The sequence below is a fragment of the Pleurotus ostreatus genome (assembly GCF_014466165.1).
Source record: "Pleurotus ostreatus strain PC9 chromosome Unknown scaffold_1, whole genome shotgun sequence".
Classification (NCBI taxonomy): Eukaryota; Fungi; Basidiomycota; class Agaricomycetes; order Agaricales; family Pleurotaceae; genus Pleurotus; species Pleurotus ostreatus.
The window spans coordinates 4,811,293-4,836,528 of NW_023503156.1; the positions used below are offsets into that span (position 1 = coordinate 4,811,293).

The following is a 25,236-nucleotide window of genomic DNA, read 5'->3' on the forward strand; positions in this document are numbered from 1 at the left end:
GGAAGAGGGGCGTAGACGAGTCGCTGAGCACGATGGTAATGTCGTTATGCTTCGATATGTTTCCGCGTGCAGAGAACTCGAACTCGAACTCGAACTTGGGTGAGTGAGATTCGCCTCGCCCGTGTCGCGATACGCAGCGGATAAACCCATACGCCGAACGGGCTCGTGGAATAGGAAAGTTCGAAAGAGGGAGGAAGCCAGATCGCGGGATCGCGTGGTGCCTGGCCGGCATAAAGCCCGTATGCCCGTATGGCCAAGTGGGCCTGCAAGGGGCAGAAAGGCTAAACCGCCCTGCGAACCGGGCTGATCATCTCTTTGCTCTGCTTCGCTTCGCTTGTCTGCGAGCTGCGTGTTTTTGCATAGCGCAGAGCGGGGTTCGAACTCTCCCAAGCCCTAAGCGAGTCGAATTGGCGAGCTGGTGAATCGGGTCGGCTTGGAATGGGTGGGAGGCGGGTTGAATTTTTAGTATTTTAGTAAAAAGGCACTTACTCAACAGAGAATTTTCAGGAACCAACCGCCCCCAAATCTTACTCACCATCTCTCGTTCCTAGCTCCTTACTCCCGAATCGCATCGACGCAAAACCTCTGCGCGACGACGGAGCGTTCGACGGGGCATAGAATACTCGACGACGGCCAAGGGCGTTAGGAGTTAACGACGCTACAAGGAGGTCCCAGCGAGACCGAGGGTTCAACAGACGAACGCAGATATCTGCCGGCATAATGTGAGTATACATCTACTGAATACACCTCTGCTTCGCTGTGTGGACGAGACATCTGACTGGTGACAGATTATCGTAGCCCGTCTTCAAGTGCAAGCCAGCTCAAGCCATCTGGGACATCATCGCAGCTGTGACATCCCTTCGCGCTTCTTTTTCGTGATCCCGACTTCCCGTGTGTCTTTTCACGAATCAAATCTCAACACACCTTCCTTCGCCCCGACTACATATCTGAGTTGCGTTTTAATGCGCATGGACTTCAAAAAGTCGGGCCCCTCTTCCCCATCACATCATCCTGTCCCCCCCTCCGATCCCTCCGCCTCCTCTTCCACCCCTTCCTCCTCCAAATCAGGCTCCACCAAACCCAAATCAGCACCCTCCTCCTCCGACACCAAACCCAAGGACGAAGACGCGGGCATGACCGCAACGATGCTCCACCCTCACCACCAACAGCACCTCAATCAGCAACACCCCGGGGCAAGCTCGTCGGCGTCGGCGTCGGCCGCGAGGAGGTACCGCCCCGCCCCGGCGAAGACCTTCCAGTGCCGCGGCTATGGCGATTGCAGGATGGTGTTCAGCCGCTCGGAGCATCTGGCCAGGCATATACGGTGCGTCTCCCTCTCCTCCTTGCAACCTTGGCTATCAATTCTCCCTGTCCCCTGCCTACTCCCCCCCCCTGCCCCCTCTCCACTTTACACCCCCCCCTCCCCCCGTCGCCGTTCATCCATTCGCTTCGTCATACTAACCCCCTCTCATCCCAGAAAACACACCGGCGAGCGCCCCTTCACGTGCCACTGCGGCAAGCAGTTCTCCAGGCTCGACAACCTGCGCCAGCACGCGCAGACCGTGCACGCGGACAAGCAGGAGGAGAACGAGCGCATGATGCGCGATCTGACGAGCCTGCACGCGACGATGGCCGCCGCGAACAAGGCGAGCGGGGGGCGCAGGGGGGCGCGGGGCGGCGGCGGCGGGCTGGGTGCGGGCATACTGGGAGCAGGGGTCGGTGGAGGAGGCGGGGGAGGAGCTGCGGCGCCGATGAGCATAGGCGGTGGGATGGGCATGGGGGGGCTGGGCATGGGCATGATGAACGGCGTCGGCCCGCTCTCGCAATCCCCGACGAACTCGGACTCTTCGCCGACCTCTCTCCTCCCGCCCTCCCTCCCAAACACGCACTCCAACGCCCTGTCAGAGCGCCGTGACAGCGACGACCTCGATGCGTACTCGTCGTATCACCAACACCCCTCGCAGCACGCACAGCACCACCTCCAGCACCAGGGACCGCAGCACCACCAGCACGATCAGCACGATCAGTATATGGCGCTGGACATGGATATGGGCATGGAGATGGAGATGGAGGGCATGAACATCGTGAAGCAGGAGCAGCAGGACCTCCGCGCCTCCCTGCACCCCCACCCCCACCACCCCCACTACTCACATAATCCGCACGCGCAGACGCACTCCCCGCACCCTACCGGCCCGGGCGTGAGCGGCGCGAGCACCTCGTCCAGCGCAGGCCCGGGATCGAGCGGCATCCTGTACCAGCCGCCCGCGTGGCACCCCAATGCCCAATCCTCCACACATTCCCAGTCCTCTGCACAATCGCAATCACAATCACAATCGCAGACCCCGTCGATAACGCCCTCTGCCACGCCCTCGCGGACAGCAGCGTCCCCGATCCCGATCCCGCTCTCGGCGGGGCTGGCGCAGTCGATTCCGAATACGCCGATATCGGGCGGGATGGGCGTGGGCGTGGGGATGGGCGGGATGATGGGCGGGGGGAGTATGGGGATGGACGAGCTGACGCCGTCGCCGACGCTGTCGGGGGGCATGGCGGGCATGGGCGGGATGATGGGCGGGGGCATGATGGGCATGGGGTTCGTCGACGAACATCACCCGCATGCGGCCCAGGGACACCACTACGGCCAGCATGCGTCCCAGCAACAGCAACAACAACAACAACACGCGTCCCAGCACCCCCACCACCCGTCTCAGCACCTTGCTTCTCTGACTCAACATCACCCGCACGCCCAGCAGCAGCAGCAGCAGCATATAAACACGCATGGGGGACACCACCCGTACCACCCACAATCAGTCTCGCCGTCTATATCGACGACGTCGGAGAGCCCGCACTCGCGGCCGGGCTCGACGCTCCATCAGCACACCCAACACCAGCACCAGCAGTACCACCACCCTTCACACCCTTCGCACCCTTCACACCCCTCACACCCGAGTTCCACGCAGCAATACAACAGGGAGAGTGGGTACGCACGGGATACCTATGGCGGGGGGCGGGAAAGCGGGGGCGCGTATGCGAGGGACGGGTATGTGCGCGATGGCGTGTATGCTGGCCGGGAGGGCTACGCGCGCGAGGCGGGGTATGGGCGCGAGGCGTATCGGGAGCAGCAGCAGCAGCAGCAGTCCTTTCGGGAGTACCGCGGCAGCGTCGACGGCGGCTACCTCGCTGCGCCTGGCGCGGGTGCAGGAGGCGTAGGCGTAGGCGGGATATCGCCCTCGCCGACACCGACGCCGACACCGCACCACGCCCAACACCCACAGCACCCCCAGCACGCGCATCAGCAGCAGCATCAAACTCAGCAGCATAACCACCAATACGGCGGGCGCGCTTACACACACGAAGTCAACGGCTCGCATGCGTCCTCGTCGTCGACCTCGCCGTCGACTACGCCTGGGCCTGCCCATCCGTCTGCCGCCCTCTCCGCCACGTCCTTACCCCCGCCCCCCTCCTCCAACACCCCCTCGGCGCTCAGCGGCCCCGGCTCGTCCGCGCCCTCCACAACCGGCACGTTCACGCTCTCGCAGCGCCCCGGCTCGTCCGGGCTCTCCGCCTTCGGGCTCTCCTCGTCGACGTTCAGCAACTACACGCTCCCCGTCCCGCTCGGCGGGTTCGGGCTGAGCAACCTGGCCGGTGTGCCGGGCATGGATTTTAAGGAGGAGGAGGGGGACGAGGGCGTGGGGGTGAAGGAGGAAAGGCGAGAGAGCGAGGAGGAGGAGCGCGGTGCGGGCAGGGGTGTGGGTATGGGTGGGGGTGGGGGTGTGAGGCGCGAGCGGCCGCAGATGGCCAGGAGGACGTCCTCGATTACGCGCGCCGGCCCTGGGGCGCCTGGTCGGCTGGGCGTGCGCGCGGGGAGCGAGGGCACCTCGAGCAGCTCGATGTCGCCCCCCCAACGGCCCTCAGCGGCGTCCAACGCGTCCAACTCTAGCACCACGACGCAGTCCCATACCGCACACTCGTCCTCCCCGCCACACTCGAGCTCCCAGCCCCCGGCGTCTTCCTCGTCGCTCGCAGCGCTCGGGTTAGGCGGAACCGCCTCGCGGCCTACTACTGCAGGCGGGACGGTCCTCCCGCCTCTTTCTGCCGTCTTTGGGGGTTTCAACACGCTGGGGCTCGGCGGCAGCGGCGGGTTTGGATACGGGGGCTTCGGCGGGCTGGGGAGTGGTGGGTTGGGAAGCAGTAGTGGGTATGGGGGGATGGGGGGCAGTGGATCGCGGCCGGGGACTGCGTCGCGGTACCTTGGCTTGGGGTCGTTGAGCGGCGGGCGGCCCGGCAGCTCTGGGCTGGGGCTGAGTGGGCTGGGGCTCGGAGGGCTGGGCGGGCTAGGCGGAGACGCGTACGACTCGAACCCGTTCTCGTTCAATGCGCCGTCGACGTCGTCAAATGGCAACGGGAGCTCGAGTAGTGCTGGCGGGGGCAGCCCGGGGATCGGCCGGAAGCGCGCGCGCGAGGAGGAGTACCTCGGCGTCGGGTTCGCGAGTTTGGGCGGCGGCGGCGGCGGTGGCTTTGGCGGACGACCTGGGACAGGTGAGTATGCGTTTGTGCTGCGTGTTTAGGGTTTCCCTCCTCCACTCCGTCTATTCCACTGCGCCGAGCGCTGCGCTGCGCATTCACCCTATCCTCTTCACGCACACAAACTCATGCTCATGTCCTTCTGCTTCGTGTGTCTAGCTTCGGGTCTCCTGTCGTCTCTCTCTGACCCCTCCTCGTCTGCCTCCAATAACAACAACTCCGCAAATAACTCGAATTCGAATGCCTCGGGAAGCAATAACGCGCCGTACGACTACGGCTCGGACTCGCGCCCGCAATCGCGGAGATTGAGCGTCATGGAGCTGTGCAACGACCCGTCGAACCCCAACGCCTCCAACTCCCTCAACACGACTGGGCTCGGTGCGTACCTGCTCGGCGGCGGTGGAGGTGGTGGAGGAAGCAGGCCAACGACGAGCAGCGGGGGTGTGGCGAGTGGTGTCGGCGCGCTGGCGTTGATCGACCGCGAGAGGCAGACGCAGACGCAGCATCAAAGTGAAGGAGGTGGAGGTAGTGGATCGCTGAACGGGAGCAGGAGGGCGCCCCCGCCGCCCGAGCTCGTGCTCACGCGGTCTATCAGCGGTGGAAGTGGTGCGGGTGGGCAGCCGGACTCTGCGGCGAGCATGTCGTCGGCTTCATCCTCGTCAACACGGGGTGGAGGTGGAGGTGGAGGGAGTGGCGGAAGTGCGAGCGGGACGTCGTCCCCTGCGTCTACTATCAGCCACGGGCCGTCGCCCTACGCCCGCTCGAACGGCGGCTCCTTCGGTTCTGGGGCCGGTGGACGTAATGTAAGTGGTGGAGGCGGAGGCGGAGGAAATGGAGGAGGAGGCGGAGGCAGTGGTGGAGGGCATCAGTTCCGGTACCATCACCACCATAGCCCGCAGATGCAGCAGCAGCATCTCCAGCACCAACAGAAGCTGCGCCAATCCCGCACGGCGACATCGCCGTTCGCGCTGGTGCACGCGCCTCACTCGCCGCATCTTCCTCATTCGCCTGACACCGACATGCAGTATGTGGCGGGGCCGTTCGTGCACCAGCATCAGCATCAGCAGGGTGCGCGATCGCCGTTTGAGCTGCCCCATCAGCATCAGCACCTCCCGCCGCCTGCCTCGCCATTCTACGAGCCCCCGCCGCCCGCGTACGAGCACGGTGACGCGTATGGCACGGAGATGTATGGCGAGGCGTCGCCCTCGCTCGATGGATCCGACCCCGGGTCATGTTGAACTCCTGGACTGCTGAAACGTCCGTTGTCTGATTGTTCGGTTGTATGAGTAGGAGCGGGGGTGTAGGAGAAAAGGAAGTTGTTGTAATATCAGCACTCGGCAATGTTGCGGACATCCTATCTCATCCATATCGTATAACATATTTCGTATCCTATATCGCGTCGCCTTTCGTTGGTTTCGCCCCCTTTCGCTCGTTTCGTTTCGTTCTTGGATATACTTTATTTCTGTGATACCGTTATACCGCCCACGGGACTCTTGATTACTTCCTCCTTCGTCTTCGTGTTCATCATCTTGGTCTTCTTCTCTCGGAGGTCCGGGTTACTGTATTCACATACCCTTATTCTATTCCATATACATATTACCGTTACCTCTAGTTCTTAGTTGTTACTTTTCCGCTTCGTCTTCAGTACACTAGCGTTTTTACTCCTTAGTTTGTTGACGTCCTTCGTTATCTATTCGTTGACTCTCTGACTGTTCGTTCTCTTTTTTTCTCTCGGGCTCTGTGTTGTTTTCCAATCAAACATATATACGTCACACATGCACATACCACTGCACGCACACAATATCATCTCTCCATCTCTCATCTCATCATCTGGGGTACATAACGTACTTATTGATATCAATTATCGCTTGGCTTTGGCTTTCTCCTTTCTTGTAGGGCTTTTGGGTTATATACGCGTACTTAGGAGTATTTGCAATTGATTCTTGTTTGTTTTGCTCTCCACTCCGTTCGAGACCATCACCCATCACTTGTGCAACTCGTCTGATAGTCTGATAGTTTGCCTGATTATTGTCCGTCCTAGCTCAAACTAGACGACGAGCTGTCTCGATTCACAAGCTGATGTTTACCGCGACGCCACGAAACAACCCAAGCACGAAAATGATTCTCAGTGTGTTGTTGGATCCGTTATCAGAGGGGCTCAGCCCTCGCTTTGTTTGGGAGTTTTGGGAATTCCTCCCTGCTCGCAAGTCCCGATGTGATTGACATGTCGGATTTGTGTTTCGAAACAAGAACAATACATCAATCCTCGATACTGATTTTGTCCTGCAGTAAATCATGAAATCACGACGATATCGATGCTTGATACTTGATACTTGATGGTGATTGCGTGTTCAAACATACGAGTTTGCCTATGCTCTGTGGACGCTGCCTCGTTTTTCTTGATCCGTATCACTCTGTAGGCATCACTGATGCATAGTACACGGTATCATCGCTAACACGTATGTCTGGTGAGATTGCTGGCAAGCGGCAAGCGGTGCCGCGACAAATCAGACCGTCGGCATAATAATAGGAGGGAATCGAAGTCAATAGGGGGGGATGTTACACCCGAGCCCGTCGTTACCGCAGATATGGGGTAAATTCCAATACGATATGCCATGTAATGCTGCGAACTGGACGTGTCGCTAAAACATCTCAGATCGCCCGCACGGTTCAGCTTGAGATCGATCGCCTGCGGGCATGTCAGTGCGCCTCACCGAACATTCATATACAACATTTGGGGTGCGAGCAGCAGAATTGGGTATATCTATCTTATCATCAGGTTATGCAGCCAGCTCGCATGGAACGATGGCGTTCTTTCGACGGTTCTGATGTGCTCACGCGAGTGACATTAGAGCTAAGATTAATGAACTCTCAATTGGTTCGAAGTCGAGTCGACAATAGAAATAAGCGAAGAACCATCGTGGATGTGGCCTGTGGTGATTCGCTACGCGTGTCTAAGAATGGTATCTTCAAAGCAATGAGAACGCCCTTGCTGATGGATCCGGAGCACACGAATTAACACACGAGTTGTGCTATCCATAGCCGCCACCCTCTCACCATGGAAAACGGACTCGAAAACCAAGAAACAATGGGAATTCTGTTGTAGGGTAGCTCAGCTGACCCGCCCACCACAATTACCGTAACACGATTACACATCGCCCGGGAAACAGTTGACCGACCTTGTGAGCATTCGGAAAACCCACGCTACGTTCTTGACGCTCAAAACAATTAGTTACTGGGCAACAAATGTAATCAGTACGTACGTCTGTGAATAAAAGGAGACAATACACCCACACTGGCCGATTCGCAAAGATCGTTCAAGGATACAAACTGAACCAATGCCGAAGTAAGTGCAAGTCGTCAAAGCATCACATCAAGACGTATCTCGTACTTATCTAGGCACAGCTCCCCGTGGCGTGCCTGACAGACGGAAGAGATCTGACTTTCTAATCTGCGTTATTTTGCCCTATGACGCGTAGCCACGGTCTTGCGATTTGTGGAGCGGTTATATACAGCTAGGAATCTTCGCATGCATCGACCAGTACGTTCATCCGCGGTGAGACGATGTTGTGCGGCTTGAAAACGCGGAGAAAAGGCCGGAACGTCGGGAATTCGTTGTAATATTTCGGTTTTTAGCGGTCAGGGTGGAGGATCTCTCGGTGAAGCGTCAAGCATGCAACCTGTCTCGCATCATTTGCCAATTCAACGACGCGACCGCAGAAATTGTGGCATATGTCCCAGATGATAAGGGAAGTATCAGCGTTTGTACTTAAAATATATTGGACGTACCGGCATCGTGATTTGCTCTTGTTCTGCTTTTGTATTTCACGGCCCCGACGGGGTGCCCCCAGCATAGGACTCTTGCCGATCCGTCATCCCTGCATGTTTTGCTGGAATTTGATATTTTTTGGGGGGGGATATCTCCGAGAACGTGGCCAACGTTTTCTGGCCTGAACGTGGTCAGTATGATCGACGGAAAGGCACGCTCGCATACGTTCGTTTCTGGGAATGAGTGGTTTGGCACGCGGGTCCGCCTTCGTGGCTTGCCGCGAGTCGACCAGCAAGTCCTCCTAGTGTCACCGTAATTCCGTCGTTCACTGCTGTCCCGTGCCTTGGATCTTAGCCTTTTATAAAAAAGTGAGTATGTTACACGGTTTGCGACGTTCAGAAGACTTACTGGCAGTAAGACTGCACGTCAGGAATCGGTCAGATTCCACGGTCTAGAGGTCTAAAATAGACGGACCATACCTAGCGTCGCAATGAAAAGACAAGCCGCCGGAGAAACAAGAAACCTAGTGCTGCTGTTTAGGAGATGAGGAAGAGCTGTTTGGTTCCGCTTGGTTCAGTATAAACTGGCAAGGGCAGTGCAAGTATGGGCGCCTTTTGTTTCCCTCCCGCTTCGAATGCATGCTAAGGCCCGTCGCCGATAGCATTGGTATACCTGCACTGATGGATAATTTCAATGCCTTTAGGGCAGTACTACGAGCAACATATCGCAGGATCTACCTGAGTTCTGGCGAAGCTTCGAGACCAATCGGTCCGTTCCTTTCTACTAGACGCCCGATCAACTAACCTTTAGTCTTGATAGGTAGTTTTTTTACCAGCTATTTCCAAGTAGGCGCCGTTTGGGGTTCCAGCGCCTGGAGGTTTCAACTCTCCATTTACTTATGTGAGCACATACCTTTTCTCCATCGCTCTTTTCCTCGACCTTTGTTCCTGGTACTCCAGCGTACACAGTGTATGATTGTCAGGGGATTGGCCGAAGGATAATACCTCACGTAGCCTCTTAGACACGAGTGAGCCACTATAGGACGGTCTGTACTCAACGTTCTACTCAACGGTTCTTGGAGCCTTCGAAGGCGAGATATACGAGAGGGTAGAGGGACTTTATAGATGGGTTTTAAAATTCTATCTGGTCCATCAGACGTCTTTACTCGAAGTAGAGTCAAAAGGCCCACCAACCCCCGTTTAACCGACCCGCTTATTTGATACCTGGACGCTTCCAAGACTACCCATGTGGTGAGTCCGGCACCTTTACCACTCTCTACATTTTAACGTATTTTGCCTCCTAGATGAGTTCTCTGATGGTCACGCACACGGGTGCGCAAGCAGTGGCCTTCGACCTCCTTCGACGACTAGGTGGTGGCCTGTGATACGTACCAAAATCTTGCGGTAAATTGTGACGCTTCATTCTGGGGTGATCGGCTGTCAGCCGTTCTAGGCGGCAGACGCTCAGCGCCCTTCTTTTCACACCAATATAGTGCCCTTCTTTCAGAGTCATCTCTACAGCTGTGATTTACCGTGTCAGCACAATGGTGTCCCTGCGATACCCGCGAGAGCTATGTCGGCATCATCAGAGTGTTGGTAGAACCCCCTCGCGGCCATCTGAGTTGCTCCACGAACGGTGGCAGACACACTGCAATGATTTATATTCAATCCTTGGTGGCATGCACGAAATCCACTGAGTTCGAGTTCGAGTTTCGGTATACGGTATCCACGGAAGTCGATGCCACCAATGGCAGAGCGACATGGACGCCGATCTCCCCTACAACCTCGTTGCCGCCCAACCGCCGGGATGATAGACTCGTACAGCCGTCCAAGGGGAATCACCGTGATGCCAACATTGTTCAACCTTTCCGCGCATTTGACAACGGTGACAATGGTGTTGAATTGAATCCGATCACAGACCCAAGGTTATTGAAAAGACCGGTTGTTTATTATAGGATATAATGTATATGATCTAGAACAAAAATAGATAAATCGAGCTAATAGATACAATAATGAGGAGCGGAGGGGAAGAATACTGCTACATTCGATGAGGAGGGGGCATGGCGTGTTGAAGCCTTCGCGAGCTCTAGTTCTGAGGCATACGCATGCATCAGACGCTCTGCACTTTAATCTACGTTGCGTCCACACATGAGGAGTAGAGTGACAACGACCGAGGCTTCCAGAAGACCGAGGTTGATAGCCTGGCTCGTCACTTCAAGGAATACAACACCAGAATTCGAAGAGACCTTGGCGAGAACCTCTGGAGGACCGTTTCCCACAGTCGTTAGCTAGATAACGGCGTGAACACTATGTTGTACCCCAGAAATGAAGCCTCTTACGGAAATATATTGGCCGTTAGGCACCCACGCATATTGCTTATCTCCAATTCGCATTGTTCGATACCTAAGTTAGAAGAATGGATCAGAGTCGGCCGGATTATGACATAACACCCAGGCTCACTTTTTATCCGAGGAAAGGGGAATCCAGTCGCCAATGCGTTGCTTAGGCACAACACCCTTCATATCGATGAGTGGGTGGCTCCTCCACTCGATGAAGGCGAAGTTTTTCCCCTGTCCATTTTGGAGGACAGAAAATCCCGGAGTAGGCGTATCGGTAATGACGCGGAAATACGGCTGATTTTGTGGGCCCAGAACGGTGCAGTTCATGATGTCCGGACTGAACGAGGTGAATTGGAAGAAGAGCGTGTTTGTCTGCGACGGAGGGACGTAGTATGGAAGTGCGCCGAACGTCGAGGCGGGTGGTTCGTTACTGCTTCGGCTACCACGGTTGGCGGCGTTGGGCCAGCCAGCTTGTGCGTAGGGGTTGTTGGTGTACATTGTAGATCGTTCGGTTTTACTTGGGTCTGGTTGTTGGAGTGCGTTCGACTGTTGAACTGCTGGGGAGAATGATGACAACAGAACGTAGATTCCTAGGTTAATATACTCGTCTGGACACAGCGTAGACGACTTTGAATCCTAACCTTGGAATGTACCATCGGTTGCAAAGACGTATGTATACCCATCGGATCACGGTTCTGAGACTTGATCTCTCTTTCTCAGCCACCGTTTCGTCGATCGCATTCGACCCTAGCCTACTTGAATACCTACGGCTAGCCCCAAAGGGTATACTTCCTGACTCTACCTATGGTGATCAGCGCTTCTTAGGAACTCTGGAGAGCGAACGAGACATACCTCGTCAAGACATCCAAGCCCACGCGGATCGCAGATACACTGCCTGGTAAAGCCTGCATCTTAAACATCGTGCACTACTTGGCGGTGACGCATTTCTGCGAAAAATGTGAGTCGCGGTGCTGCATCCGGACGATGTTTGAGCTCACAACTCTCAAGAAATCGGCAGGATACGGATACCCGAAGTTAAAGGGATTAGACTGCCAGCAGCATGGAGATTCCAGGATTGGAGGTAGCACAATATCGTACTCCCGAATGCTGATTGAACGCGAACGCTGGTGTCTTGCGCACGGAGTTGGTAATTGATATCATCTAACGGGATGATTGATGTTTTCAAGTACTCCGAAGCAGCCCCTGCCATTCCTACCCCTTCGTCTGAGCAATGCCTCAGTCCTTCGGTGAGCTGCGACTGTTGCGAGGAAGCGGAGTGGTTGCCTACAAGCAAGCGCCCAAACGTTTGCTCCGTATCATGTGATCAGCCGCAATTCAATCCATCATTCGCTGAGCATCACTGTCGCTGATGAAATGGCAACTCAAGTAGGCTCATGTCCACAGGCAATGCTGCTACAGTAAGTGCCCGCCAAATGATTCGCATAGCTAGCTGAAGTTGTTTGATGAATGTCAGGACACCAGTGCTCGTTCTGTCGAATTTGTGCGAGACGATATCTCAACTGAGGAACGCCATTTGTCGGCAAGCCTTGCACAAGCGACTAAGGGGCTCCAGTTCCTTCAATTTTGAAGGCACACGGTGGCTCCATCCCCCTGCAGAGGTCGGTACTAGCATCATCCCTTTGGGAAATCGATACTACTCGGGCCTGTCCAGCTCACTTGGGGGCATTCCATTTTACCTAGAATTCCCATTTGTGAGTACCGCTCGCTGCTTAGCTGCCTAGAAGCAACCTCCGACGTTTCTATTCCGGTACGCACATGGCGCGTGTTGTATTCATATCGGCAATGAACCATTGAGCGCCATCGGCGCAAATCGGGAGGCACGCCTTTCCTGATCTGATTCCGTCGCGTCGGTGACCTTCGGTTCTCGGGAACACCATTGCCAACCTTACTACCGGGGTTAACACTTTGCCACGTGGAATGAATTCGTTCCGAACTTGAGCGCTAGGGAAGTCTTTGACGACTAGACTGCGCTTGCCTTCAATGGGTTCGTCAGCCACCCAACCTTAGTAGGGCACCAGATTGTTCCATGGAGACGTTTTGGGTTTCCATGATCTGCCACCAGCCACATAGAGGGGAACAATAGACACGCGAGCGCCGCGTTTCGTCTTACCGCACATCCCCGTTCGCCACGAATGATCAACTGAGGTTGCACTAACGTCGGTCGAAGTCTAAACTTCTAACAGCTCACTCCTGTAACGTGTCGTGGAACGTGGCAAGCACATGGTCGATCGAGCAAAGAATGGAGAAGACGATCGATGTCTATTTGCGCGGTTGCCGCATCGTGGTGGGTTTGTGTTGAGATCCTGGGCTGAAACGCTTTCCAGAACATCGGAGGCTGGCGGCGTTCGACGTTGCGAGCGCTAGGAGACACTTCCAGCGCTAAGGAGGCCCCTATCGGTACCCCAGAAGAGATACGCGGAGCCAAAGATACGTTGAACGGTGCCTGAACGGACACCAGCGTAGTCTTGTAAAGCATTACATTGCGCAGCGATCGCGTTCTGTGAGGTCCATAATCGCTAATCTCGGCATCATACCGACCTCACTCGAGCTGCGCGGCGGCATATCCTCTTTCGCTGACGAGATTTCCATTAATCTAGGTTACAGAGGTTCTGTTGCATATTCTTTCATGAGGTCTACGCTTTCGGGTAGTACGGAGCACTTTATCCGAGAAACACGCACAGTAGTAAATACACTACAAGAGGTCGGCGTTGTTTACGAGTTTCTCGGCCCCTGGAGAGCGAGGGGTAATTGCACACTTAAATGGGCGGATATGCCTGCGGAGCGGTGTAAGATAATGCATGGATGCCTTTGTGAGACGAACACGCACCTCGTAGACCCGGAAATATACTTGATGTCAGGTTCGATAACTTGACCATGATTGTCTCTTGCTTTTTCGATATTGAAGACCGTCAAAATTGAGGCAATCGACATCTGAAGCGAGTCCATGGCAAAGTGGCGCCCAGGACATATCCTAACGGGGGATATTGAGACATTAACCGTCGAACGAGACGTATTGCGTACCTGCGCCCATAGCCGAAGTTTGGCATAACGTCGCAGAGTTTGAGGTCAATTCTACCATTCTTCAGGAATCTATCGGGGAAGAACCTATCGGGGTCTGGATAGTATAGCCCTGATATTATTTACTTGGTGTTGAGACCGAAAGTGAGCGGTTTGAAGAGACGCACCAAGTATTGGCGAAAACGGTGGCGCCCTTCGGTAGATGATATCCGTTGTAAGTATCGTCTTCGGTGAGCCGATGTGCAATCGCTGGAATGCATTTTGAGTATGATATGTTGGGTGGAGCAGAGGAGTGCTGACACAACGGGAGTACTGCTTGCCATCTATGTGCAAGTATCAGTGGCTATGTCGAACAAGGTCCAGACATTGACGAACCTCAATACCTCGAACATAATCGCATGTATGTATGGCATGTGAGGCAAGTCGTCAAACGTGGGGAGCTGAGAGCCGACGTGGGCGTCAAGCTCCTTCTGGCCCCTTCGTTGCACGTCGGGATACAGGAGCATTGCAGCGAAGAATGTCTTCAATGCCAGATGCGATGTTTCCGACCCGCCTGCTCTCCAATTAGGCTATGTTACTCAAACAAGCGAATTTCTTATTTCTCACCTAGGTAGGCAATCGAAGCGACGTCTCTGGCAATCTCTTCTGCAGGAGGACCTTCGCCGGAATGATCGACCTTGGCCAGACAAGAGGAAACTACGCTTTGTTCGGTTGTTCCCTCGCCCTAGTGGTCATGCATGCGTCAATATATCACGATATGATGGACGTGTACATTGCGCCTCGCCTCACCATTCGTTTGAGAGCCTCGAAGTAAGGAACATCCAACATTGCCAAAGTTTTGGGTCGAGCTTCGTCCGCATAGGCTTTGAAGCCGGCACCCGGCATCCAGCGAGGGACGTACTTGAGGATCGGTAGCGCGTCAACGAGATAATTCCCGTCCATCGCAGCTTTGCTCAACTGGCCAATTGCTGCTTCGCAGCGCTCGATATTGGGGTCGTTCTCGGACTTGGCGTCCAAGCCATATGCGATCGAAATAATGCTGGTGGACAAGGAACTATGGGAGGGTTAGCTGGATAAGGGATCGTACATTGAGGTGCGTACTAGCTGATGTGGTGGAAGAAGTCGTTTGGCTCCTTTAGTAAACGGCGGAGGAGACCATGGATGTGGCGTAACTGCTTCGGCCTTTGATATGTCAATCGCCCCGAGGTGAATTCCTGCGAAAAAGCACGACGGCGGACTCGCCACGATTCACCGTACCGCGCAAGGCTGAACATTGACCCCCAACCTAGGCTGTTATGGGATTGTCAGACGGGTCGAGGGGTCGAGCGCACGCTACTGTGTCCTTACAGCTCGTTGATCATTGTACTCCTCGGCCTATACATAAAGCTAGTGAGTAAGCCACCGAAGATGGTGATGATGGGGGGTCCCGCACTCGCCTGTCAGAGTAAAGCGAAGAGCGGACTGAGAGGAGATCATTGACGGCTTTGCGTGAGTTCAGTATGATGGTCGGTTGCCCGAAAACATGGAAGGAAACGACGTCTGAGTCTAGTTCTGTGTCGCTCCAGTCAACCAGAAACGGTGAATAAAGGATGGACGACGCACCGTATTGCTTCGACCACTCGAGATACTTGACCCAGTGGTACTCCGTGGGCTTGTCAAAGAGGTTACCGACGATGGGGTATCCCTTTGGTCCGGGAGGTAAGGGAAGCCGGGCCTTACGGCGCCAGCGACAAAAGCCAGTCAAAGATAGTAAAAGGGCGAGTGTGACGAGGAGAGTATTAGACGGCATCTTGTAGACCGAACTCAAGGAGCTCTGAGGGTACGGAATGAAGAGGTGCGCATTGTGGTCGTACTTATATCTGTAGCAAAGCGAGCGCACGAACTCGAGACTTGGCTGCAGTGGAACTCAGTCACCGGTGGAGCTGCGCGTACGAATGTTCGACTTATCGGCCTATCGGCCACTGCCGTAGCATACTCTGCTTAGAGCACCTACAAGTCTCATTAGTCTGTCATTCATGAACATGTAAATCATCTCATGAAACATACTTGATTGTACGATGAGCTTCAGGTAGTAGTTGATGGGGGTAAGGCGCGGAGTATATCGTATTAATAGAACTGAAGGGCCGGGCTGCCTATCATGTTGAAGTGGGCGGTATCATGAGAATGGCACGCTTTTCGCTTAGTGGCACGATGACGACAATGCAATACCAGGTGGATATGAAGTGGTGATGAAACATAGAAACTCGAAGATGCGAGGCCTTCGGCACGACCTGCGAAGCCTTCCAGAGGAAGGAAGTGCACCCAAAGCGGATCATTAGCAGGGCGAAAGGGCCCTCGTATCCTCTCGCTGTCACCTGAACCGCATCCACGCAGCGAATAAGCAATGATACAGACGACAGAGACAAAGGTGGAGCTATGTGCCGCCTGTATTTATGCCCGGCCAACGCCGTTGTCGAAGTAACGAACAGGCTCAAGGTGCATCATTGATCGTCATGTTGCACTAATGAAATCCGCGGAACAATACACACCAAGGGGATCCCGGGGTGAGCTGATGAACTCATTGCCTGTGATGAGTGCGATGAGCACCGTCTGCACGCATGGCTGTTGCCTCGTACTACCGCGGACGAAGGGAATACGGGAATAGATGATGGGGTCTCGGATTGACGTACCGCACGACGACATTGATCCCATCGAAAATGAAAAGCAAAACGTGAGAGGCTGTAAAGGGGGATGTAGTCGAAAAGTTCGTCCAGTCCACATGATAGAGAAAGGAGTGGCGATGAGGAATTGGAAGCTGGAGACCCGGGCGTGGAGGGGTTGAACGTAACGTATCAACTAGCGGTTGCTGCAGTCTATTTCCGCCGACGAGGGAGGAAGTGAATATTTGAATGCTAGGAAGAGATAAAATCACCATGACAAGAAATGTACCGAAGCGTACTCTACGGGCAAATACCTCACATGGATCTTTGGTCCTCCTCGCGTGAGTATTTAGATGCGAGGCGGCATCGCGCTGGAGACGATGGTAGCACTGAGGATGAGTATCCTGCGCCACGAATGAAGGCTGCGGAAAGACGCGCGATCGGAATCGACTTTGTGCATTCAGAGGAGGTACCAAAAGGCACTCGGGGCATTGATCAACATCCTGGAGTTGCTTTATCGCCTGCTGCGGGATCGCGGCTCTCTTGAGCGTTGCGCTGTCCCCGTATCCATCCCGCTGATGTGCGATTTGTGTAAAATCACTTTTATCAGACCACTAAGCAGAGTCTCTATTGACGTTGACTGGGTCGTCCATAACGAGCGGGACCTTGGACGACAAATGGACGAGACAATCCAAAGGCAGAGATAGTATTTAAATGATGGCGTACCTTGCTATCGTTCGCTGCCAACTACCGCCACGCCACGTTAGTCTGGAGTCCAACGTTAACCAAGCGCCATATAATTCGTCTAGCAATTGCGTCGCTGGAATTGAAGCACGGAGTGAGCCAGTTGAGTCGGCTTATGTAAGTTCGGGTGAAGATCAGCCCAGTTCGTCTGGCAAATGAGGGCGGTTTAGCCTTTCTGCCCCTGAGTGGCCTCTCTGCCGGCCAGGCACCACTTGACCCCGGGATCTGGCTTCCTCACTTTCTCCCCCATTGACACGAACCATTTCGGGGTATTGGTTCACCCGTGTCGCGGGGATGGCGAACCTCACTCACGGTCTCTCGTACGAGTTCTTGTCTGTTACCAAGTTCTTGTCTAGCCCGCGTGTAGATGCAGAAACACAACGGCATATACGAGATTCTTTGGTCCCTCGCCGCCGTCTACTCCCCTCTATCCCACCTGCGTTCGAGCAACGAAGGAAGACCGGAAATTCTTTGTTTACGAGTTTACGAAAGCAAGATCACGAATTGACAGAAATCATGTACATCAAACCCTTGACCAAGACAAGCAGAGACAAGCGACCTCGCTCGCTCCCGAGCGCCTGCAATCGGGATACCCCTCGCCGCCAATCCTCAAATCATCCGCACGTGCGGCCTCAAGTGCAAACGGCATCTGTATTCGTTTGGTGACAAACATACGTACGTGTTCATTCGGGCCTCGACCTTCCTCTTTTTCCCTTTTCTTCCAATTTCTCAAACGCCTTTCAGAATCCTGTCATTTGATCCCTTGTCACTTGATACCTTCGATCCATCGGAGCTCAACATTGCACGCACGAAGAGCGAACACGAAGCCCGCACACTAAAACGAACACCTCGGGTCCAGGCTCTAGACCAGATCGCCAGGGAAGGACTCTGATCGAGCTGATCTCCCCGAGCGGAGTGAAGGAAAGGGGTAGATGCGCTTGGTATGTTTGAATGTTCTCTTGGCTCCGTAAATCGTTCCGTTCTCAGCCTCCGTTTCCAGCATCGTATCCAGTCTCCGACCGTCCAACGTAGGACGAGAGGCCGATCCAACGGAATACGGGGTGTCGTGTACGTTATCCTGCCCTTCAATCTCTGCTCTCTTCAGTACCAATACCAAGTCGCCGCGAACCGTAGACGTAATCGGAGTGTCTTCAGAGGCTGTCGAGCAGTCGATCATGGACAAATGGTATACCAGAGTGAGAGCGGAGGAAAGGAGGATTGAACGCGGCCCTTCTCATTCGTGCGAGCGATCGTCAGAGATACGAGGGACTATGTACGTCCAATATCGGCGTTGCCCGCGACCTTCGTAGACGGAGTCAGAGTGACTCGGATCTATGGTAATTCTATCCTGCGGAGTCGGGTCCTCAGGCCTCAGAACCCGAAGTCAAAAGTCGACCGGCGGTCCACCGTGAGCAGCTTCACGACGCCGTCTTGCGCTATATCTGCACCCAAACACATCCGCGCGTTCCGAAGGCCCCCGCTTCCGCAACGCTATGCGAAGGGGGTGGCAACGATCCTGTAGTGTCCATTGCAATTGCTTATATCGTGTTGCTCTCAGACGTGGTCATAGGCCCTGGGAAACGATGGATTATGGATCCTCCGATGGCAGAGGATCTGCGCGTCGGCACTATGATGGCGATTGTACCTCAACGCTCTCTCGACCACGCACCATCACAACCTCTGCACTCCCCACGCATTCACAGCTTCCGATTCCCAGCCCCCTTCTCCCAACAGAACATCATGATTTGTGATCCGTGTTCCATAGCGTTAGCACTCTAGCCTCGAGTTGTCGCCCCGAATGCCAACACCAATACGCCAATACGCCAATATGCCGATACGAGTGCTGGCGCAAACGTTGGAGGTGGCCGCGCTCTTCAGACGTGTTGGACGCTCTGATTTGGCTGTGGGCCATGGGGACACGGACGCGGGCGATAGGACGCGATACCCAGATGCTCAGATATCCAGATACCTCTCCACAACCCAACCAAAGCTATTGACGGCTGCTTCACGTTCCCAGCGACATCTCTCATCTCAACCCAGCCTGGGGCTGCATCAGCAAGACAAACGACGACGCACGGATCGTGAGGTGGCGAGGTCTTGGTGGATATGAGGATGTCCGGGGCTGCGCAAAGCAACTCAGGAGGAACAGGCTGGCGAACGGACTGGCGTAAACCATCGGGAGACAACGCAGCGCTGGAAAAAGTAAACACCCGCCTATTTTCGAGACCAAGTGACGTACTATCGCAGTGCTACCCCGCAGCGCCCGCGCTGCCCTTCACCGTGGACTTCATCTACCAAGTCCCTGGCTTACACGTACGGCGGCCTGCAACCTAGAGGCTGCGGCATAGACCTTGATCGTAGGGGACCGCCTGGACGAAGGGTGTTGACGCCAGATAATATCGATGGCGACCACGAAGAAGAAGAGTGAAGAGGGAGAGGCGGCGGCAGTGTTGACGGGAGCAACCGGAGAGGGTAGCAACGACGAACGCCATCAAGCGAGGGAGAGGCGGGGAGGAGAGGCGGGGAGAGGCGGAGAGAAGCTGAAGTGCAGGAAAGGGAGAAGGGAGAGAGAGGTAAGCAGGCAACAAATTGCTGCCCCCCCTCTATCTTGACCTTGCCTTTTTTATAGCTTTCAAATCTCCCATCCCAAACGGGGCTACCAACGTGTGCAAGGCCATGGACTCTATGAGATGGGATTGAGTCAGAACGGCAAGGGAACACCTGGAACCCAGGTGGTGTCGATCCCCCAATGCCAACCTTTCCTTCCCACCTGGCATCCATCTACTCATCCCATCTCCCGGGCAAGCAGTTGCAGACGTGATTTGACAGCGAATTGGGGCTGTGGGTGGCAGTTTGAGCGGGATGGGATACTCCGGGACTGGGCAGCTACGACACGCACGCACGCTCTCCTGCGCTCTCCGCGGAACAGGAACGACCCACCAACATGATGTGTGCAGCAGCGTCTCTCCTTCATCCCTGCACCCCTTCAGCCGCGGGCTGCGAAGGAGAATGGGGGGTGGGTGAGTTAGAGCGTGGCGGCGCGGGATGGGGACGAAGAGTGGAACGGGAATGGGACCAAGGGCGCAGGGGAGCGAGAATGGGAACGGAAGCAGGAACGGAAGCAGGGAAGAGAACAAGGGGAATACACGGGAGGAGGGGAAGGAGGGACGGGATACACGAACGAAACGCGAAACGACGACAGCAGAGGGACTTACCTTTCCCCCGAACACATAACCACGTCCGCGTCCACGTCCACATCCACCGCATCCGCGCTCCCGCAGTGCCAGTGCAGTCGCCGGAGCTGCGTGATCCAGTATTTCCCCCGTCCCGCTGGCATCTAGCGCTCTTCATCGCGGCGAGTAATTGATGCCGCCCGCGATACGCAGGTCAGCGCGCTCATGTTCTACAGGGACAGCCCTCCGTAACCCTGGCTATCCATATCGAGATCGGTCTGACTGTGCGCACTAAAGGTCTACGAACCAGCTACGCAGGTGAGTACACGTGTAGAGCTGGAAGATGTCTGTACTGACCTAGGCGCCGCAATGTAGCCTGCGGTGGATTCTGTGGCCACTGGTGTCCCCCGTTCCCCCTCTCCATTCCCTCGTCTCCCATCGTCGTGTTGTTGTTGGAGTAGCGCGTCGGGCATCGCCCCCACCCATATGGCCTTTCTTCTCCCATCCTGTACGGAATGCAGTGGCGAGCGCACCCTCGTCTATGGCCTCGTCGCCGGCTTCGTCTCCATCTCGGATCCGAGTGACGCCGACGGTGGGTTGGATAGGATGGACGAAGATTAGGTAGGATGTCAATCTTTTGAGCTTATGGCGAGGGATGCTTCATGCTGGCTGTATTCAGTGCTCTTTAACATGTCTCTCCGTCTTGTAATTCGAAGCTCCCTTCGTTCCTTCGAACCCTTATAATGTATTCGCAACACATTTAGTTCCATCCATACTTATGGATCATGCCCTCTGCGGCGCGCGCAAACTTTGTGTCTGCTCGCAGCCGTATTCTCCTTCGCTCGTAGACTTCATCGACGATTGGAATGATAGACATACGACGTGGTTCTAGTGGGTCTTTTCCCTTGTGCAGACGTGAGTATTCGAAGTGTTCTTCGCCGTGGACATGTCGCTAACACTTTCTTCCCACATCAGGCCGTTTCTCTTGCACCCGTATTGTAGTTGGGCGCCGAATAGCCACAGACTGCTATCTGTCGAGCTACTCTGAGGTGCGAGGCGCCGACCCATTGTTTTGGCGCGTGCTCCTTGGCCACCCACGCCGAAATTTCCCTTTGACATCGACAATGAGACAATGAACCATGAACAAAATGGCCACTGGATTAGTCCTCCGCTTATAAGGAGCCTGCCAGATCGTCTCACCACTCATCGCTACATTCTTACCCATCGCCACAGTAGAGCTGCGCTCACCGTCTCGCAATGATGCTCCTCTCCTTCTGCATTTTCACTCTCTCTTTGAACGTGGTCTTCTCTATGGTCATTCCTTGCCACCCCCCGAAGAACTCCTCGGATATCACGCCCTTTCAACTCACCCTTATCGCGCCTTCGACGCGCGCGTGCAACATCTCCGCCCCATTCACTGACGAGTGCCGAACGGCCGAACAAGCCGCGCCATTTATCAACAAGGCCTTCAACGACTACGCGATTGCCTCCGTCGGCGAGAAAGCCGCCATCCTGAGCTTGATGCTCTTCGAAACCGGCGAGTTCAAGTTTGATAAGAACCAGTGCGTAGCCTGCTTCCTTCCGTAATGTAATCCCGCTGACCATTATGGCTGTCGTAGCTTCCCTGCGCCAGGACGAACTGGTCAAGGAACGCGGAACCTCATGACCTTCCCGTTCGTCCACCAATACGCCCTCGACACCCCTTCTACGCACTCCCGCGCCCTTGGCCTCGCAGGGACCAATGCCACCGACCCTATCTATATTATCCGACGGATTACAGGGTGTAATCGGTCGACCTCCTCCGTTCGCGGCGCAACAACTTCACACACCTCCGTTAGGGTGTTCTGATGAAGAATCACCTTGTCGCGCCAAGTTGCGCCGCTTCCCCACGCTCCAGCGCCTCCTTCTTCGTTGAGAATCTCGCTGAGCGCAGCGAAGCAACCGTCGCTCCCCGACCCAGGGTTAGGTGACGAAATATGTCCGGGCATGTTAGGAGAGTATACTGATAAAATTCCTACGGAGATAGCTGCCCTCCTCCTCGTGCTGTAGCTCAAATACCGTTTCGGTACGAGGAGAAGAGGGTGCCAACGGCCAGGATGTTGGCGCGACTTGGCGCAACAAGTACCCATCTCTAGGTATACCCTCAAGGTATATGGGACAACTTGTTGCGCCGTGTTGCGCCGCTTCCTCATCATCCAGCAGCACGTTTACTACCTGCAAAACTACCATACTGGCCCCAGCCACTTCAAACAGTGGCGCAACTCGGCGCAACAGCTCCCCAAACCTCGCCATATATATCCCCCAGGACTGGGTCGTTGTTGCGCCGAGTTGCGCCACCATCTGAGGAAGCTGTGGAATTAACTTTGTGTTTTATTTAATGTGCCCCTGTTCCCCTATCTATATTATCCGACGGAATAGGCAGCTTATTCCGCTGACCTCCTCAGAACCTAACGCCACAGGTGCACCCACCTCCGTTAGGGCCTACTGATGGAGGATCACCTATCTATATTATCCGACGGATTACAGGGTGTAATCGGTCGACCTCCTCCGTTTGGGACACAACAACTTCACACACCTCCGTTAGGGTCTACTGATGGGTAATCAGCTTGTTGTGTCCGGCTTTTCTTGTCCCGTTGTCCCTCCACGCCCCCTTCTTCGTCGAGAATCTCGCTGAGCGTAGCGAAGCAACCGTCGCTCCCCAGCCCAGGGTTAGGTGACGAAATATGTCCGGGCATGTTAGGAGAGTATACTGATCAAATTCCTACGGAGATAGCAGCCCTCCTCCTTGTGCTATAGCCCAAATACCGTTTTGGGACGAGGAGAAGGGGGGCCCAAGTCTCAGAAAGTGGGCCCAAGCGGACACAACAACTTACCATCTCTAGGTATACCCCAAGGCTATATGGGAAGCCCTGTTGTGTCCACTTGGGCCACTTCCTCATCATTCAGCAACTGGATTACTACCTGCAAAACCACTATACTGGCTACAAGGATGTGGGAAATGGGCCCAAGCGGACACAACAACCTCCCAGACCTCCCCATATATATCCCTCAGGATTGGGCTGTTGTTGTGTCCACTTGGGCCCACTTGGGCCTGACCTGTAGAATTATCTTTGTGTTTTATTTAATGCGCCCCTGTTCCCCTTTTCCCCTGACCTTCCTATTCAGGCAGCTGAGTTTTCGCATTTTCTCACAGTTACAATACATCACAACTCCGACCTCATTACAAAATTAGTTTCTCACAGTCAGTAGCTCACATTAGGGACTTCAAATTCCGCTCTAGTGGCACTTTTTGTAATGAAACATGGTCAGAACCTGCTCCAATTGCTTAGGTATATAGAGGAATGTTGTTCAGAATAATAAAAGGCATAAGATACAAAAATTCCGAAGTAGTTAGGGCCATTTTAAGGCAGTCAAGAAGGGCAAAAATGCGAACTTGAGTAGCAAATAGTGAGCTACTGACTTAGGGATTGATTTTCATGGCTTGCTTGAGTGGACAAAGTTGTTCAGAATGTAAAAAAACATAAGTCCGATGTGGGGAGCAATTTGTAGCACCAGGTCTTCTCATTTAAATTCAGCAAAAATGCGAAGTACAGCCAGAAGGTGACTCCTAGCCCCCCTAGATCATGTGCTTACAGAAAACCTCTGAAGTATTCTGTAAGCACATGATCCAGGGGACTCAAGGGGCATTCCCACAAGCAAAATCCGCTCCAAGTGCCTTTTTTTATTCAATACAAGGCCAGGACTGGCTCCAATCTCTTAGGTATGTAGAGTAAAACTGTTTATCATCATGAAAAACATAAAATACAAAAACTCCGGAGTAGTTATGGGCCTTTTAAGGCAATCAAACAGTGCAAAAATGCGATCTTCAGCAGCAAATAGTGGAATAGTCACTCAGGATTTGGTTTTCATGCCTTCCTTCAGCAGTACAGAGTGTTCAAAATGCGAATTTGCATATATCCCAACATCATTACAGCTTTTAGGGACCAGCTACAGGCTCAAAAATGCGAAGTTAGCAGGAAGAGGAAGCTGTACTGCCTCAGGAATTGTTTTTCAGGTCTTCCTTGAGGGAGGAAAGTTGTTCAGAATGTAAAAAAACATGAGTCCACATTGGAGAACAATTTGTAGCAACAAGTATTGTCATTTAAACTAAGCAAAAATGCGAAGTGCAGCCAGAAGGTAACTCCTAGCCCCCCTAGATCATGTGCTTACAGAAAACCTCTGAAGTATTCTGTAAACACATGACCCAGGGGAGGCAAGGGGCATTCCCACACTGAGTACCTGCCTCAACCAAGTACAAAATTCGCTCTGAGGGCTTTTTCTTTGTGAATACAAGGCCAGGACTTGTTCCAATTGCTTAGGTGTATAGAGGAATGTTGTTCAAAATAATAAAAAGCATAAAATGCAAGAACTCCGGAGTAGTTAGGGCCATTTTCATGCAGTCAAGAGGTGCAAAAATGCGAATTTAAACAGCAAATAGTGGATTACTGGCTCAGAAATTGATTTCCATGGCTTGCTTGAGTGGAGAAAAGTGTTCAGAATGCGAAACTACATACACTCCAGTTCACAGTATATTAGTAGCATCTTTTAGTGACAAGCTACAGGCTCAAAAATGCGAAATTAGCAGGAAGATTGAGCTGTAGTGCATCAGAATTTGATTTTCATTGCTTGCTTGAGTGGACAAAGTTGTTTAGAATGTCAAAAAGCATAAGTCCAATGTGGGGAACAATTTGTAGCAGCAAGTATTGCTAGTTAAATTGAGCAAAAATGCGAAGTACAGCCAGAGGATGACTCCTAGACCTCCTAGATCATGTGCTTACAGAAAACCTCTGAAGTATTCTGTAAGCACATGACCCAGGGGCTAGGAAGCTGACTTCCAAATGTGAAAAAATGCGAAATGAACCCCCTATTGTCTCTACCTGCAAACTACTGCACTCTATTTTTGCATCCTCTTCACATCTGCATTTCAAGAACTTCTTACCACAGCAATGGCATCATCTCAAGGGTATGTAGCTA

At 54.0% G+C, this 25,236-nt stretch overlaps 5 protein-coding genes across 5 annotated transcripts; 3 read left to right on the top strand and 2 right to left on the bottom strand.

Moving 5' to 3' along the window:
* Positions 1–968: 968 nt before the first annotated feature.
* PC9H_001752 (uncharacterized protein) lies at positions 969–4,565 on the top strand (the record flags this gene model as incomplete). Its single annotated transcript, XM_036771401.1, has 3 exons — positions 969–1,324; positions 1,478–2,647; positions 2,969–4,565. 3 exons carry the CDS (start codon positions 969–971, stop codon positions 4,563–4,565), a joined length of 3,123 nt encoding a protein of 1,040 aa, XP_036637246.1.
* An 84-nt stretch (positions 4,566–4,649) lies between these two features.
* On the top strand, positions 4,650–5,759 carry PC9H_001753 (uncharacterized protein; the record flags this gene model as incomplete). Its single annotated transcript, XM_036771402.1, has 1 exon — positions 4,650–5,759. The coding sequence occupies one exon, from the start codon at positions 4,650–4,652 to the stop codon at positions 5,757–5,759; it is 1,110 nt and encodes a 369-aa protein (XP_036637247.1).
* A 4,656-nt stretch (positions 5,760–10,415) lies between these two features.
* On the bottom strand, positions 10,416–11,126 carry PC9H_001754 (uncharacterized protein; the record flags this gene model as incomplete). The annotated part of the gene is made up of 3 exons (XM_036771403.1): positions 10,416–10,577; positions 10,629–10,692; positions 10,750–11,126. 3 exons carry the CDS (start codon positions 11,124–11,126, stop codon positions 10,416–10,418), a joined length of 603 nt encoding a protein of 200 aa, XP_036637248.1.
* A 2,215-nt stretch (positions 11,127–13,341) lies between these two features.
* On the bottom strand, positions 13,342–15,456 carry PC9H_001755 (uncharacterized protein; the record flags this gene model as incomplete). The annotated part of the gene is made up of 11 exons (XM_036771404.1): positions 13,342–13,423; positions 13,477–13,620; positions 13,671–13,754; positions 13,835–13,990; positions 14,043–14,220; positions 14,274–14,391; positions 14,457–14,721; positions 14,769–14,881; positions 15,015–15,041; positions 15,100–15,218; positions 15,270–15,456. The coding sequence occupies 11 exons, from the start codon at positions 15,454–15,456 to the stop codon at positions 13,342–13,344; spliced, it is 1,473 nt and encodes a 490-aa protein (XP_036637249.1).
* Positions 15,457–21,480: 6,024 nt separating this feature from the next.
* On the top strand, positions 21,481–22,071 carry PC9H_001756 (uncharacterized protein; the record flags this gene model as incomplete). The annotated part of the gene is made up of 2 exons (XM_036771405.1): positions 21,481–21,785; positions 21,843–22,071. 2 exons carry the CDS (start codon positions 21,481–21,483, stop codon positions 22,069–22,071), a joined length of 534 nt encoding a protein of 177 aa, XP_036637250.1.
* Between the last annotated feature and the right edge of the window lie 3,165 nt (positions 22,072–25,236).